Source organism: Gymnodraco acuticeps, unplaced genomic scaffold (assembly GCF_902827175.1).
Source record: "Gymnodraco acuticeps unplaced genomic scaffold, fGymAcu1.1, whole genome shotgun sequence".
Taxonomy (NCBI): Eukaryota; Metazoa; Chordata; class Actinopteri; order Perciformes; family Bathydraconidae; genus Gymnodraco; species Gymnodraco acuticeps.
Window position 1 is genome coordinate 593,629 of NW_022991818.1, and position 17,209 is coordinate 610,837.

The following is a 17,209-nucleotide window of genomic DNA, read 5'->3' on the forward strand; positions in this document are numbered from 1 at the left end:
GGGACGTGTACTTTTTTGCACACTGAACACTAGATTGCGTAAAGGCAACGCATGAGGGGATCTCCCTGAGCAGTGGGTGATGCACTGGGGAGAGACAACTATTAACATTATTTAGCCGAATAGCCGGTGCACGCGTAGTTTCTCCTTACTTGACTCCCGCTTGAGGCTGAAAGAGTTCTGCTGAACGGATGATGGGAACTTTAAAGCGCGTTGTTAATATCTGCTTTGAAGAGCCAGCCTTGGCCTGCGCACTATTAAGATTACATTATCTCCGTGCGTAGAAAGGGGGAACATTGACCGTTGTCATCGAGATTGCCCTGAGCAATACCAGTCATGCTAGTAGCCTACGCTAAAGCGAATAGAGTTGTGACGAGCAGTAGCGCTTGAACGATTGAATAGAACGCGACCGCACCTTGAAACGCTTATACGAGTCCGGCAGCATTAACCAGTATTGAGATTCTGTTATTGTGTAGGAACGGTTTAATGCCGCAATGATATTGACAGTAGTCAAGATGACTGATTAGCTTGGTTGCTAAGCAACGTCACCTGTAGGATGCCAGAGAACTTTAATGACGGTGTTGTGATGCCGACGGCGTAAATTCATACTGAACCACGTTGCTAAGAGATGGGAAATAATTATCGGCTGTTTATGTGACAGTCGGAGAGTGAGTGCTTAACGGCAACCGCTGGCGTGTGAGTTAACGATGGAATAAGCTTCGGTGCACACGCCTGCAGCGGCGTTAATGCCGCTGAACCACATGATGACCGATATGTCACGGCATTCTAGAAAAAGTATAGTTTGAAGAAATAGTTCTGATTGAATCTGCTTCGTATGATTAAAAACTACCCGACACAATCCTCTATTGATGTTTGTTTGACAGCGGTATTGGGAGAAAAATGGCGACGTAAACAGTTACGTCATGATGATTTATTGACTTATTCAGTCAATAAATCATTCAATTAATTGAGTCAATTCCTAACTTATTTAGTATCTGGTCGTGTCATAAACGGGATTATGTGCAGCGACTTGGTCATTGAGGAAAAGAAGCCCTACGAAACACCGTTCATTTCAGGTAATACTGTGTTGAAGCTTGAAACTGCGTTACTTACTGAGCATTGTAACGGGTAGTAATGACCCGAACTGCATTAGTAATGCGTTACATTACTTCGTACGCAAGTAATACGTTACTGAAGCTCCATACTGTAACACGTTACGCCCAACACTGCCTGGAACTCACCTTAACCCTGAACTAAAGGTAGCAATGCATATTGTTGAACTTTTCCTGTCGGCTCCCGTCCATAGTCGAGGAAACGGGGGGGGAATGACTCTGTCGTCTCCCAGGGCAGAAGCAACACGCTTCGGGTTCAATAACCCACATTATCGGAATGACTGGAGAGAGGCGAGCTCTTCTTGGGAGGTCGTTGCATTTATTTAGCTCTTCTGTTTCGCGAGATGGATAGAAACATATATCCCGCTCACTCACTCGCTCTACTATACCCACGCACGCGCCACACCCCTCTCTTAAAGGGGTAGCGATCTCACTCTGCATGACCCTAATGTCATAACCAGGGGTGCACATAACTTTTTTGCCCTGGTTCTCAAAGGAGCACCTGGAGATGTTGCTTGGTGCTCATCCTTAAAATGAAATAAACCGTAACTTTTGAGGGGGTCTTGACTTTATGTGCCAGACACACGGCACTGAACACACATGCAGAGGTGAACACAGAACACACATGCAGACAGAGGTGAACACAAGACAACATTATCACGAGCAGTAATCCTACAAGCTGTCATCACTACCCTCCTGACTGTCAGACATGGTAGCTGATGATGATGTAGGCCTACTTCTTTCTCTCTGGTTGAGTCTGCGATTAGCTGCTTGCATCCACAAGTCAACAGCTGGTTTTGGGTCGAAAGTCTCTGTTATCATCTTAGACAAGTGGATGTAATCAAATAAGTATGTGAACATAACCAATAACCTACTATAGCCAATAACAAATTAAACTTATTTTATTTGTGTTGTTCATTAATATCTTATTTTACCTTAACATTTATTTATTTATGCATTTGTTTTATCTCTCCAGTTTTAAAGGATATTTTTGGTTACTGTCCTATAGTATACATTGGAATGATTTCAAACCTGTTTATCCCAATAATTATAAAGGAGTGCCTTGGATATATGTGTTTACATAAATTGTGACCAAATCGTTTGAACTTAGACTAAAGTGAACTATCTAAACACTCAAGAGTCCTTTACCTCACTGGGCTGTAGTATCAGCCTCTCAGTCTGACTGGAGAGAACTCTCCCTCCACATCATTGTAGAAACATCTTCTTATATCCGTTAGCGCAGCTAGCACCAGATTCTAATAACAGCGCCGGTACCGGTGCACCCTCCCTCTCTCCCTCGCTCGCATTTTGGCTGTGAGCTGCGGGCGCCAGATAAGCCAACATCCCCCATTTTCATCACTTACAGTGCCCATCGTACAGGGCAAATTAAACGTGTAACCGGGGTGAAAAGCGTGTTACATTTACTTAATTATGAATATTGTTACATCAAGGCCAAAAATTAGGATGAGCACCAACGGTCAAAAAAATGTTTTTCCCTCCCAGAGCTGCCAGCGCAGCACCTCCACAGATCTGGCGCCCTAGGCGAACCTCTATAACGCCAGTGCCACGGGCCGGCCCTGAGTTCATATGCAACTCGCAAATATCTTTCTCTCTCCTCTCTCTTCTCTTCTCCCTTCTCTCCCTCTTCTCCCTTCTCTCTCTCCCTCTCTCAATGTTGGTGCGCAAATGCGCCTTTTTTCAAATGACCCGGTGCTCTTTCTTTGGCGCATGCGCACCTGCGCACCAGTTATGTGCAGCCCTGGTCATAACGATATAACGAACATCTCGTGAATTTGTTGCAACTGCCTCTTGCCAACGCTACCCTGACGCCTGTTTTAGAGGTGAGGCGCAGGAAAGAGAGGCGAGAGCCTGGCTGTGCAATGAACCTGCTAGCCGCCATGTCCAGTAGTAACTACTGAGCCGGGAGGAGAAGTAGCTTCAATGGGATGTGGCTTAAGCCCTGCCTGCCTGCAGGAGGGGTTGTGGTTGAAGCCAGAGATGGGTAAGCTTCGCATGCGATGAGGGCCCGTTCCGCGTGAAGCCGGAAGCGCCGCATTTGAGCGGCCCTGATGCCAGTGATGCCCTCTCGAGAGATTGAAGGCGTGCGTCAATTGTTTGCGTGAAATAGGTCATTTCCATTAAGCCGGAGGAACTTCCGTGGAGCCGATTTCCTTGTCTTTTCCTCCCACGTCCGGGTTTGCGGGGCGGCCGGCTGGAACCGCTAGCCGACTGGGGAACGCCGCCTGTAGCTTAATCCGCAAGACTGCGGAGCTGATGAATATATGCCTGGAGCTGGGACGAAGCCCCTGCTGCTGCTTGCCTTAACCATGAACACAGTGACGCGTATACTTGTGCGTTGACACCTGAAATGACAACTACCAGAGAGGGAAGAGCAGATTTAAAGGGGTTAGCGGGTGCGATGATTGGCTAGCTGGGAGAGTAACGCCCCTGATCACTTATTGGGAGAGGAGAGGGTATTGCAATGACGTGTAACACCAGGGGGTATTGGTCTTCCTAATTGAACTTGCGCTAAAGCTTCATTTCAGTTTGCCCTCTAATGTCCTCCACCTGATCTACTTCGGCTCTCTCTGCAATTTACAATTCACTAATGCACATACAGCTTTACTTGCTAAATAACACTTATCACCAACGGCTAACTGCTAACTGCTACTAGCAAAACCAGGAATAACAAACTGTTAGCTAGTTCGCTTTTAACTCAGCAAACATGTTGGTGTTTACACCACTATCACATGACCTTTGGACTGCTGGCTGGAAAAGGTTTTTGGTTTGTACAATGCTTGTGGTTTTGGCCATAGCTAATTAGTTCTGTAATTGCATTTAAGCTAATGAGCCCCTTTTGCTCTCCAACGGACTGTTTACCTGCAACAGCCGTAGTTTCATAAAATGTGACTTGACAATACTACTTTTACTCCATACGCCTACAGTAAAAGATCATTTTGTTGTTGTCTAAAGATTAAGTACATTATGTTGCTTTAATAAGAGGATAATTTGGGATATAACCGTGCTCTCTGCTGGTTAAAATATTTAAAGAGTCAAGTAATGTACTGCCAACACATCTCTTTTCTGTTGAAATGTGTTTGAGTATCTGAAATCTTTCCACTACTGTTTCCGTCGATATTGGTCACCAGCTCTGCAGTTATTTATAATCTGTGGCTGGGAGCCTGGAGCTTAAAAAAATAAAAATTAAAGGGCATCTTACAAATGCTGCCAAAATACAGTTCTGAATGGTGCTAGATGATTGCTCAACTGACGCTTGTTTTCTGAAGAATAGATGTTTTGAAAAATCATGTTTTTCTCCAGGTATCAGCAATGGAAAACATATTCTTAAGCAGCTGGTGAAGAGATATGGCTGAAAATAGACTCACTCTTCTTGGTTCTATAGAGATACATTCAGAAAAGAAAACAGTGCTGGAGCAGAATGGCTGCAGGGTAAATGAACTAATGAGGAGTTTTAACACTCTGGCGCACTATTTACTAGAATCCTCGAATAACTTCAACTGAAACCACAACATCCACAATTCCCGGTATTGTTAAACGTGACATCTACATGTGAAATGTCACGCCACTAAAGCCTGCTGGAATCGAATTGGGGACGAAACAAATCGACTGCCACACGAGCAAACCAACCAACATAATCTGTTGTCAATAAACGGAGGATTATTGAATCTCAAACAAGCACAAGAGACCTGATTTATGATCAGATTCTCTTCTATTTTCCTATTGTGGTTCAGCTATGATCATTCTGCGATTGTGCTTGGTGATAGGAGCAGATTTTTCCCACACGAAGCACCACAAGGGGTTAAACTAAATCTGCTCTTGCTTGTTGTAAATCCAGCATGATGTGAACCCGCTGCCCCGCTCAGAGTCTCTGGCTCCACACCGCCACCTGGTGGTGAATCACCGTCACTGCGACTGCTGTGGAAAACATTGAAGATGCTGTTATTTTGAGGACATTTCACTGAGAATATGAAAAGTTACATCGTCCACTTGTATTTAAATGTGCACAAAACTATTGTGAAATTAGACTAGGGAAAGCAAACATACTGGCATTCCATCCTCCCCCACCATTTTGAATTAAATGTGAACATATTGTCCGCTGTCTATAGGGTAATCCTCTTTATGGTCAACTCATCTCTGTGGGCCTCATTCTTGGCTCTCTGCTCTCTGGATGAAGCATGAGGGAGAGAGACAGAGCGTTCAGCACATGTCCCTCTGCTGCCAGTCGCCTCAAACCCTCATACGACAGGCTTTGACCTGTGACTGATTTTGGACCAAAACTGAAATAGTTGCGTGTCTGGTAACTTTTTTTGTATTCGCCATTGTATAAATATCTAAATCTGATCCTTTTCATGGAATTAAAAGACAAGAAAACCACTGCTTATATTGATAGTGATGTAAATAATAATAAAGACATCACTGCTGTGTTTGTAAAGCACTTCTGCACATAGCCAATGTGTTACAATGTGCCTTACTTAAAAGTAAGATGGGGCCAATAAAATGTCATCTAAGCAGAAATAGAACGTCACCATATAGCATTTCAAACATAAAACAGCTAAAAGACTATTTTGCAGTACAAAATAATTAGAGTCCACTAAAAAAAGCATTAAAAAAGCTAATATAAAGGATAAAATTCAGATCTAAAATATGTAATATTGTCAGAAAACATGTATATTGGCTTGGTGTTTAGGCAGGCTGGTGCTTTCCACATTGAATGAAAAGTAAATATAGTGAATTTAGATAGGTGAGGTCTGCAGGTATATGATTTGTTTCATAGTGCATTGCCATAACTTGAAATTAATTAAATAAGGTATGTTATGTTTTTTGTGAGTTGCTTTTGGAACTGTAAGAAGAAAATAAATATTTGAACAAAGCAGCAAACGTAAATAGAAATGAGAAATTAGATTGAAAGTTTTATACTTTACAGGCTGCTACTTTACAGCAGTAGTCCTTGTACTCAGCAGTCCATAACAATATTTGATCCTAGTTTGCTCCACATTCTGAGTCATCTTAATCTCCAGAGTGTAGGTTCATTTGATCAAACCTCCATTGAGGACGGTCTTGTTATCATCTTTGCGTGTTAGCCTTTAGCTCAGCCACCGCTCTCTGGCATGTGACCTCAGAGAGCAGATGGGCTCTAATCTGCAGATAAAAGTAGATGATAATGGCTGCACTTCTAAATGAGTAATGAAGCCAGTCTTACATATTCTGTTTTGTGCATCTGAATGGACTGTAGAGCAGATTCAACTTGACTGGAATTCACCATCGCTCTCTTCTCTCTCTTTTATTGTGTTTTTTATTTGCCATTTAAAATCAAAGATTGTTCAGGGCTAGGGTTGTGAAGCTGACAATTGAGCGGCCCAGACCAAGCAAGGAGGCAGAGGCAGGACGTCCAAAATACAACCCGGTGTGGGCATTTATTACATCATAAACATATGATACCGCCTCAATCTGCTGCCCACGTGAACACAGTCACCAGCCACCACAAGGATCTCACACACACTACCAACCCACTGACAGGGAAAACAGAGCCCAAATACACACACTAATCAATCAACAAGACACAGGTGAGGGGGGAGGAGACAACACAGGGCACCAGCTGAACACAATCAACCACAATGAAGCTATACAACCCGTAACGGAGGCCGAGATCTATGGGCCCAGAGATCACCTCCGTCACAAGGGTTATTAGCCTTTTGATCAGCAGACAAAGGAGGTAGCTTTCAATTCAAACCAAACTTTAATGCTCTTGAGCTACACTTCCTTTGTCTGTAGTTGAGCTTGACCTCTGACCTTCCACTGACCTTCTGCATTTTGGCAATCAACAGCAGCTTTGCAGTTGTGTCTTACATCTTAGCATCCACATCTGGCTCTGTGGAAAAGATCTATAAAAATAACTCAAGGCTTTGGAAAATGTTTGACTTTGGCAACTCCTGGTGGCCAAATGTAAAAAATACACTGTGGCCAAAATAGGAACATTTCAAAATTAAAGTTATTGTGACGCAATAAAAAAATAATTGTTTTATTTAATTTTATACAGAAGAGATTTATTTTGGAAACAGTGTTGTAAAGTTGTATGTCACACCACCTGAAGGCTGTGGGTGGAGCTTCACGGTAACTGTTTACCAATCTAACTCCTCCTCCGTCTCCCCACCAGGTGGTCAGGCGGCACCTCAGGACGCGTCCCCCACATCCACTACCTGTCCACCGGGACCCTCCGGACCCCCGGCGGCCGCCAACGGCAGCAATGACGTCATGGTGAACTTTGACCCCGACCCAGCAGACTTGGCGTTGTCCAGTGTGCCGGGACAGGAGGCGTTTGACCCTCGGCGGCACCGCTTCTCTGACGAGGAGCTAAAGCCTCAGCCGATGATCAAGAAGGCCCGAAAGATGCTTGTCCCCAATGAACAGAAGGTACTTCATTTCCCACAATTCTTTGCTTTCCAACAGATCCCTTTCTGACTAGTTTCAATGTGTTTTTCCCCAGAATTCAAGCATACAAACAACTCTGTTATTGTTTTGCTGGGTCATGAAAGACACATATTTTGATGGCCAATGACCAGATTTAAGGCTTTTTTAGATCTCAACGATTTGAATCATTTAGGAAAATAGGTTATAAGTTTCAAACCAAGTTTATTCAATTTACCAAATACCACATTTTGAAGTTTCACAACTTTTGTCTCAAAGCTGCAAAAGCATTCTTATCATCAAATTATTTTTGTCATTAAAATCGTATTTTCCAAACACAAGGTCAAAAAATAATATTTTAACCAGTTAGCAAATATATCTTCTTATATTGGGTATTTTCTAAACTAATAAATAAGTAAAATAAAGTTAAATTTTTTAAGATTCTTCTTGCTCAAGGTTCAAATGTTTCTTTTTATTTTTTTAATAGGACTCACTTCTAGACAGAAATGTAATTATATTTATTTTTTAAATAATGCAGTAAAAACAACATGAGTCACTGATACACTAACATATGTTCATTCAAAATCGTCACTGAATCATTTTAATCAAATCAAATTAAAGAATGGAATTTAAAATAAAACCCCAAAACGTTCCCCAATGAAAAGAGGTCCGGTTTTCTACAGTATCCTGTTTAGATAAAAACCCTGAACTTCATCACGATGAAGACCACAGCTCTTATATTGATGTAGAAAACGCTGCTGGAGCATGATGCCTTCTAATATTGATGGCTCCTGACGAGACTCACAAAATATTTTGTCTTGCGTTCATTGCACAATAAGCGGAGCTCTGAGTGATGGCTCCTGCTCTCATAGCTCAGTGCAGAGGAGCTGCAGCTCCGGAGGCTTTTCTAATTTATGAACAGATGAAGGCGTTCGCCTCGTGTTCAGTCGCAGAAGGATTAATAAATCATTTGTATGCAGGTTGTCCGGGACAAATGATGTCTGACCAGCCTTAAAGATGAAGCTGGGATTGCTCTGCAGCTCCTCATAAATGATATTTTAGATTCAGCTCTTTGTTTAATACAAACCCTCAGCCGGAGGAACAATGGCTACGACCGAAAGATGAAAGATATTTCATCTTCATAACATTGAGGAGTTTTTTTAATGAACTCATTAAAAAACGTATCTCATATTTCCAAAGCTGATATCTCAGAACCTCTAAAAAAAAAAATAGCAAATGTGTAATGATTTTGGAGTTTAATGGTGGGATGATATCAACACTTACAGTTTGGGCCTGCACCGTTCCACTGGTATAAATCGTTCAGATAGACATCTCGACTTTCAATTTGGACTCCTATTTTACTCTAGTCCAACAATCACAACAACAATCACTGTGATTTCCAATCTTCCTCTCATGAGACCCTCACCGGTCAAAAGATTGCTTTCATGCCCCATAAAGCAACGCTGCAGACTTTATTTGTTCTGTTTAGCCCTGACTTAGGACTGCACAGCTGCATTTTTTTACACTACTTTTGCTATTATCTTTATTATTTTCAGTCTCACATACTTATTTGTCGGTATTGCACACCGTCTGATTGCTTCCTGTGTCGTAATGGGTCTATTTGTTAGCTTTTAAGTGTCTGTTTTTCATGTGATAGCAAATACATACTTTAACTTATCAAATATAAGGAGCAGTTCCAATATAGGAAAGAAACAGACAAGGCCCATTCATTTTGTAGATAAGTATACCCTGCAGTGTATTATTGCTCTCATACCATGGCCACCTAAAGCGATACTAAACTGAATTCACAGTAGGTTCAGTAAATTCTAAATACGCTTATCCATTATCTTTCCTGATATTTATTATGTTATAACACAATATGGTATGTCAAAATAGTGCTGATGCACAGTTTCTGTTTGTGGCTAATACAGTTAGCTGTTTAAGAACGGACACCCCAAGTGAATAGGGTAAACATCTAACTAATACACTATGACAACATAATCAATATAACGTTTTTTTTTATGGCAAGATGGGGAATTTGCAAATTAGGCATTAGCCTAATGCTAACTTTTGGTTTATTAAGGAGAAGTGTTAAGACACAAACAGACAAAAAAACAAAAAAACACCTTAATGCTGATTGTGATGTTAAGCAGTCAAAATATGCCAAAATCCTAAACTTGTTGCTCAGAACCAAAGTCTTAGCTGTGTCACACATTGCTGCATTTGTCATTTGTGAAGAATGTTAGCATCCTTGTTAGCAAATGGGGCTGCTAATATCAAGTTAACCCTCTGGAGTCTAAACGACTGATCCCACCGGAAGCGTCTGCGCTGCGGCTGCGCCGCGTTGCGACCTCCTCCTGCGTCATAACCCACCAGGCGCGTTTCAAAACGTTGCGGAAGCGGAGCGTCGTGTGTGCAGCCTCGCAGTTGTTGGATGAACGTTCCACTTCCTGCCTGCGCCGCGCTGCGCCGCGTCAAAAATAGGATTCATCCTATATTTTAGAAATTCCTTGCGGCGAGGAGCTTCTGGGACGCTTCGAGCCGCGGCGCAGCGGGTCTGGTGGAATAGCACCCATTGACTAGAGTGGCCGCGATCGCTAAAAACGCCGCAGCCGCAGCGCAAACGCTCCTGGTGGGATTAGGGGGTGAGCAGGGCTCTCGACTAACTTTTTTCACCATCCTCCCGGAACCGTCCCGAAATACAATCTAAGCCGTCCCGAAATTAATGTGGACCGTCCTGAATATAAAATGTTAATTTTTTTACATTATCATTAGTTAAAATCATTCAAAGTGACCTTTAACATAAATAAAACATCATACAAATCATTAGATGATAATTCATCAACCTTTTTATTTGAGTAAATCATTCAATCACATAAACAAAGGCCAAATATATTTAAACAAACACACAAACGAGAAAATTACTCTAATATTGAATCCAATCAAGTCCCATCCAATTAACAAAAAAATCCAACACTGTGTCCTGAAGACAGAACCCAGAGTAACCACTAACCAGGATGACAGTCTGTAACACAGTCAGGAGGCCTTTACAAACTGCCCCGCCCCCTCGCACACAGACGGGAGAGAGACATCTCGTCTGGATTGGAAAGCTCGAAAATACATCACAGACGCATGTTGTAGTCTTATTGCATATTAGAAACGGAGTTGGCGAAACTAAAACTGCGATATAATGTGTATGTAGCAATAATACATATGACATATATATTTTAAATGTCTCCAGTACAGATAAAAAGTCCGATAACGTCGGAGCTTAACGTTACCACTGTCGTTAATAATTCCTGCCCGGGGCCCGTTTAATACCGGGGCTCGGTACCATAGACTGCTCGGTACCCATCCCTACATGGGGAGAGGCGCATCATATTGCTAAGGACTAAATACGATGGAGGGTTCTCTTCTCAGCCTTACCCATAGGGGATGAAGAGGAGTAAGTAAATAAAGAGGCCGGCGCTCCAGGGTCTGGTTCTGCTGTGCGTTTTTGTGATGTAACGGTAAAACATTTCAGAATTCCTCCACGGGATGCCATTGTCATTGTACATCACTCAACCCGCGAAATACACACACTCACTCAGTAGCTAGACCCGCGAATTTGCGGGCCAGGAATTCACGGGCACAGCCAGCTGGGCGGCTGGCTGACAGCCAGTCTCTCGTCCCAAATTCGTCCCAAAATTATTTGTTATCCTCCCCGACACTATTTTTTTAGTCCTTAAGCTCGAGCCCTGGGGGTGAGGGTATTTTCCCGATTTTTAGATGTTTACTTAAATCACTTTTTTAATTGTACTTGTTATACATGGCACCCCATGTGTTACATATCAAAATGTTCAGGACAATCTCTGGTCTTGCTATAAATGCAAATAACTCACCCTAGAGCACTGTGTGATGAGATAAGTAGCTCTAAAGTAGGGATGCACGATATTGTTTTTTTGAAACCGATACCGATACCGATAACTTCCTGCTTCTCAAGACCGATACCGATAACCGATAATACACATTTTTTTACGCCACTAATTATTTTAACGCGATTAACGCATGTGTATTTTTTTCCTTGGCCGCCCCGTAGTTTCAGAGCGCATCGAGTTTAAAATACCATCTACAAGCTGATGCTGACAGCCCCGCTCCTGCCGCCCGCTTGTGGCAGACCACACTTCCACGCTCACCGGCAGGCACCGACTGGCCATCTGGAGGACCGGGAGGGTGTGTGTATGTATGGCCCGAGCGAGTGAGAGACCTTACGTGCATTGTTGTTGTTAGCATCTGGTGCTAGCTATCTGCGCTAACGGATATAAGGAGCTGTTTAAATGAAAACAGAGGAGCGACATTTCGCCACAACTGCGCCGAGCACTTGACTTTATGCAGGAAGCCAGACAGTGGGACATTGTACGAAAAGTCAGCACACTCAGCACGGATAGCGCGCAACATGATTGCAGCGTCCAGGCAGCTCCGGTTCGAGCATATGCCTTGAGTTGCACATAGCTCCAACGCCCATACCACCGACGACATGTTTGTTTACTGTCCTGGCTTCACGGCCGCACACCATTTACGTCACAGCCAGGCATGAGTTAGGGAGCGCTGGATTTGTGAAGAATTCCCCTCTTCCTAAACCACTAATACCACAGTACTGGCAAAACGGGAGGAGCCGAGTGAAAAACAAGCGCCCCTCATCCCAATCCACCCACACCGCAGTATTTTTTTCTTTTTTTTTACCCAAAAAATATATTGTATATTATCGGGGCTATTAATACTGGTATCGGGTTTATCGGGATGACGTCATAATTCCTAATATCAGACCGATAATTATCGTGCATCCCTACTCTAAAGCTTAACATTTCACATCCGATTTTCAGCAAAAGAAGGTCCAGTGGTTCCTAAGCTAAAGGAGGTTATAAAGGAAGTTTGAAACCTCCTTTCCTTTCATTTAGAGAATTCGAAAGGCACTTATCATGGCTGCCACTGAGGGACTTCCGGGTCATTTCACTCCGTTAGGAAGGTTCCTAAGCTAAATGGACTATTGGACCGCAACCCAAGTTACAGTCTCACAGGAGGTACTGCTGGAAAAGCTACACTTCCAGCGATTCCGCGGATATCTGAATCATATTTCTTATAATCGAAAATATATGATTAATTACGTAGATTATGCGCACCTGGACGCGCCGGCACGTCCACCGACTATCAATTAGTGTTCTACTTGGTTGAGAGAACTACACACCTACCAACAACAAACCTTTTTTCGTAAGATCTATAAAGCCACTATTTCTGCCAGTGCCTCCAAATACAATCTTTCATTAGCACTGAACCTAATTACAACATGCTATATGCACTTGATCTTTCAGCTGCTTACTGCAGCTATTATATGGAAGAAATAGCTAAAATGGCAACATTTCAATTTATTTTGTGTGACTAACTATTTTCCAAGGCCACAGTGATCTTTTTCCGAAGTGGCTCTCTCCGCATTTGTGATATTTTCATGTTTGTTGTGTCCAGTTGTAGCAACTATTCAACTGTTGTCTCCCTTCCTCTGCCTTCTTCCTTTCATCTCCTCTTATATCTGACCCTCATAACTCATCCTGCGTTTTCTTCTTCTTTTTTCTCTCCTCCCTCCATCTTCCTCCCCACACACCACAACATACCACACCGCCGCCGATGACAGGACGACAGGTACTGGTGCCGGCGCGTCAAGAACAATGAGGCGGCAAAACGCTCGAGGGACGCCCGGCGGCTGAAGGAGAACCAGATCTCGGTGCGCGCCGCCTTCCTAGAGCGGGAAAACGGTGCACTTCGTCAGGAGGTGGCCGACATGAGGAAAGAGCTGGGCCGCTGCAGGAACATCATCAACAAGTACGAGAATCGACACGGAGACTTGTGAGGCAGCGGCGGAGGAAGAGAAAGAAGACGTCGAAGGAGATAGGGGCGGGAGGGGAGGATGAAATGAGAAAAGGGTACAAGGCAAACCCGACAACAGCAGCACTTTAGTTGAAGTGGCGAGGGGGGCGGCCGACGTAGATCTGCAGTAAGCGCTGTGCGACACCGGGCGCAAACACGAAAAGTGTGTGCACGCTGTGCTTCAGGATGTCACGAACGGGAAAGCACAGCGACGCCATCTTTTCCAGTTTGGCTCCTTTTTTTTAACGTGATGCTTCGCTGAATTCCACTCGACGTACTGTATCACCGCGTGTCACCTCGGCAGCTTACGTCACCCTCGGTGCTGTGCTTACACCCGGTGTCGCACGGCATTTTTGCAGGTAGTGCGTCCCGGCTGCTACTCCAGCCAGTTCAAACAGGGTGTTGAATTCACATTATACCAGTGAAATCTCACGTTATAAGCTCAAGGCACGGATACAAGCCAGGAGAGGTCAGATGTGTAATTTTTTTCTATAAATAGGACAAAAGAACATGTATATTTTTGAAGTGGGCAGGAAGGCAAGACTAGTCCAGCAAAGAGGAGGAGGTGCAGGGATTTCGTCCATAACCGCAAAGAGATTTTGACATAGGATTATTGTATATTTTTCTATTAGCAAAGATAGTCAGGAGGAGGATTTTGGAGATACTCTTTTGTATATTTTATATATGGGCGGGGAGGGGCTTAGCTGGACAGTCATGGGGCCACACAAAACACTTTTCCTCCCAGCTGTTTATCGCAAACAACAGATAATCTATTTTTGATTTCACTGAGCTGGTTAGGCGTGGGAGTAACAGAGAATGTATCACGGTTGAATCAGGTATTTCACTTGCTGCGAGAAGAGGCGGGGTATCTTAGTAACGATTGTTCTCAGCGGGAGCCGTTTGGGCGATGGCAGGGGGAAGACGGTGAAACAAAAATTGTACAGTTTTAAGAGATTTTTGTGTTTGTTTGTTTCCTTTGTGGGCTCGTTAAAACACTTGATTTGTTATCTTCTATTTGATTCCGTGTCTGATTTTTTAAATGATCGCAGGGGCTTTTATTTTTGAAGGATAAGGAGAAAAAGAGAGAGGAAAACAGGAAGTAATTAGCCATCAGAACAGCTGGATGTGAGCAGATGTTTGAAACTAAATAAAGGTGGAGAATTTTCGCTGGCAGGTTTGCATTTAGTTTGGTGTCTTGCTCTCGCACATACACACACTCAGAGAGACAGATATCAATAACACAACAGTCTTTCTCTCTCTGTTTACTCCTTGATTTGTCCAGGATGTGCAAAAATGAAATACTAACTGGTTTAGGGTTGATTTGCCCAGATTGAACAGTGACTGAGACATTCAGCATGCAGACACACAACAAACACCTGGACACACACAGTCCTTACCCAGGTTTGAACCCTTGTTGTTGTTGTTGTTGTTGTTGTTGTAATGGACTTCTATGGTGCTGATCTGATCTAATCCTTCACCTGACACTCTCACACATACACACACACACACACACACACCCTAATTACACACATGCAAACACTTCCACTGTTTCAAACACAGTACTGAACTGTCTATACCCTTTCTTTATCTTTTATTCCTTCATTTTAGTTAAACATTTTTCTTGCTTTTGTTGCATATTGTATCGATAAATCGTATATAGATTTACACACAAACACTTGTCTATACCTCTCCTTCAGACTTTACCCAATGAGAAACAAGACATGCACCCTACTGCTACTGTACCATACAACTGTACTATTGAATATTAAGCTATTCTCTCACTAGATATAAATATATATATGTATATGATATATGCTTGAATTATGTGATTATAGTTGTAATATACATAATTGAATATATTACAGAAAATCCCAATGGAATCATTTTGTCCGTTTTTCTCAGGTGTTTTTGTCTGAGGTATTAAATACACATATAAAAAAAAACACAAAACAAGTCTTGGATCAGAGAGTTTGTGGTTTGATTGGATTTGTTTTGGGGAGGAAAAACTAAAATGATGTTGGATTTTTGTTTTTGGAAAGCATTTCCAAGCTGTTGGGTTTTATTGTTATTATTCTGTTGTACCCCAATTTATTATTAACGCGCTGTTGGATAGAAAACTTTCCCGAAGACCAACTGGCCGTTCATCAAGCCCCACCCCCTTAAGTTGCTATGTGTTAAATTCTAAAGCTTCGCAAACACTTTTCACCATGACAACATTATCTTTAGCTAGCTAGCTAACATCTCTACAATCACTCTTGTTTTTTTTTTACTTTTATTGTCATTACACAGTACAGGTACTATGTAACAAAATGGTTTCTCTGCATTTGACCCATCCTAGTGTTAGGAACAGTATCTCATTGAAGGAAGCCCAGCCACTATTGTGATGTTGGAAGTTATTGATTTATTTTTTAGAGATAACAAAGTTAGTTTTCTTTTCATAACGGGTTAAGTTGTAAGTTGTAGCTACCTAGTTAACATTAAGCCAGTGCAAAATCAGTCTTGAGTCGCACGTTTTTAATATTTCTGACTGAGTTGTACGACATTTGCAAAATTGTCTTAAATGTGCATTTAAGAGTATCTCTTTTACTTTAGCGCAATGCAATACTTCTTTAACATGCTTAGAACTCCAAAACCAAGTTACAATCACTCAGCTAGCTATGATTGGACAGTCACTCTTTGGGGGAGAGGTTTAGTGAATGGTCAATTTAAAGCGTGTGTCTTTGCTTAGAGTTGGCGACTAATTGGTACTTGAAAAAAAGATGTCCTGTTATCTGATATACAGCCATAGTTGCAAGTATTATGATTTCTTGATTGTTTTATTCAGGGGAAGCTGTGATTTGCTCACCTAAATCCCTTTTTGATTTCCATGAACAACTTTTACTTGATTTCCCATGCGCCTGTTTGCTGTTGACACCTTCAACAGAGACTTAACTGAATCCCAGTTGTGTAGTATTATGGGAGCTGTAGTTATATCCTTGATATATATATATATATATATATTCTTTTCTTTGGTATTTTCTTTCTGGGAATATGTTTCAACCTGATCCACAGAAACAAACATTTGAATATAATCCCTTGAAGAAAAGTCTCAGAGCTTCTTACACTTCCATCCGTTAATGGAAGAAGAAAGCCATGTGGTTTTTCTTTTTGATATCCGGGATTTTTGGATTTCCTCAGACATTTTGGAAACTTTTTGACAGTGCTATTTTTCTATGTAACTGTGTTGTTGAGCGTGTTGCAACTTTTTTCGGTGGTCGTTTGAGGCCTACTTTTCACGTGGTGGCAATGACAGTTGGCTGATGTACGATGAAACACAGCATTGCGGGTAATAGTAAAATCAATAATAATAACGATAATAATAATGTACACAGCCTTGTTATTTCTCCTTCAATTTTGTGGATTACCAGCCATCTTCTCCATGTTGTGACTGACTGTTATGAACTACAAGTCCCAACACTACCCTGACTCCTCACCCATATTGTGTGCTGTCCACAGGGATGATGGCTTTTCCCCCTCCAAACACCAATAAAGGCTTATCCTTACTCACTGACAGAGTTTTCTGGTGTCTTGCTGAGTGTTTTAAAAATGTTAAAATGTTTTCTCGCAACCACCACACGATAGAAGCTAATGCGGGAAGTGCCATTACCTGCTGTTCTTTTAATGGCCACTATGGGGTGGCTCTAGTCAGTCAGCTAGTCAAGAAATCCAATAGAAAACCAAAAGCAACAATTAGTTATTTTTTTGATAAGTCCCTTCATGATAGACACACACACAAT

General features: G+C 42.3%; 1 protein-coding gene across 1 annotated transcript in view; it reads left to right on the forward strand.

The window, feature by feature from the left end:
• The window catches only part of LOC117535306 (thyrotroph embryonic factor-like), a 49,192-nt gene extending 32,202 nt beyond the window's left edge, over positions 1–16,990 (forward strand). The window contains exons 4-5 of the mRNA XM_034199734.1: positions 7,285–7,541; positions 13,201–16,990. Coding sequence (XP_034055625.1) covers positions 7,285–7,541; positions 13,201–13,416 — 473 coding nt within the window. The 3' untranslated portion in view covers positions 13,417–16,990. The remainder of the gene's footprint in view (positions 1–7,284; positions 7,542–13,200) is intronic.
• Positions 16,991–17,209: the final 219 nt, after the last annotated feature.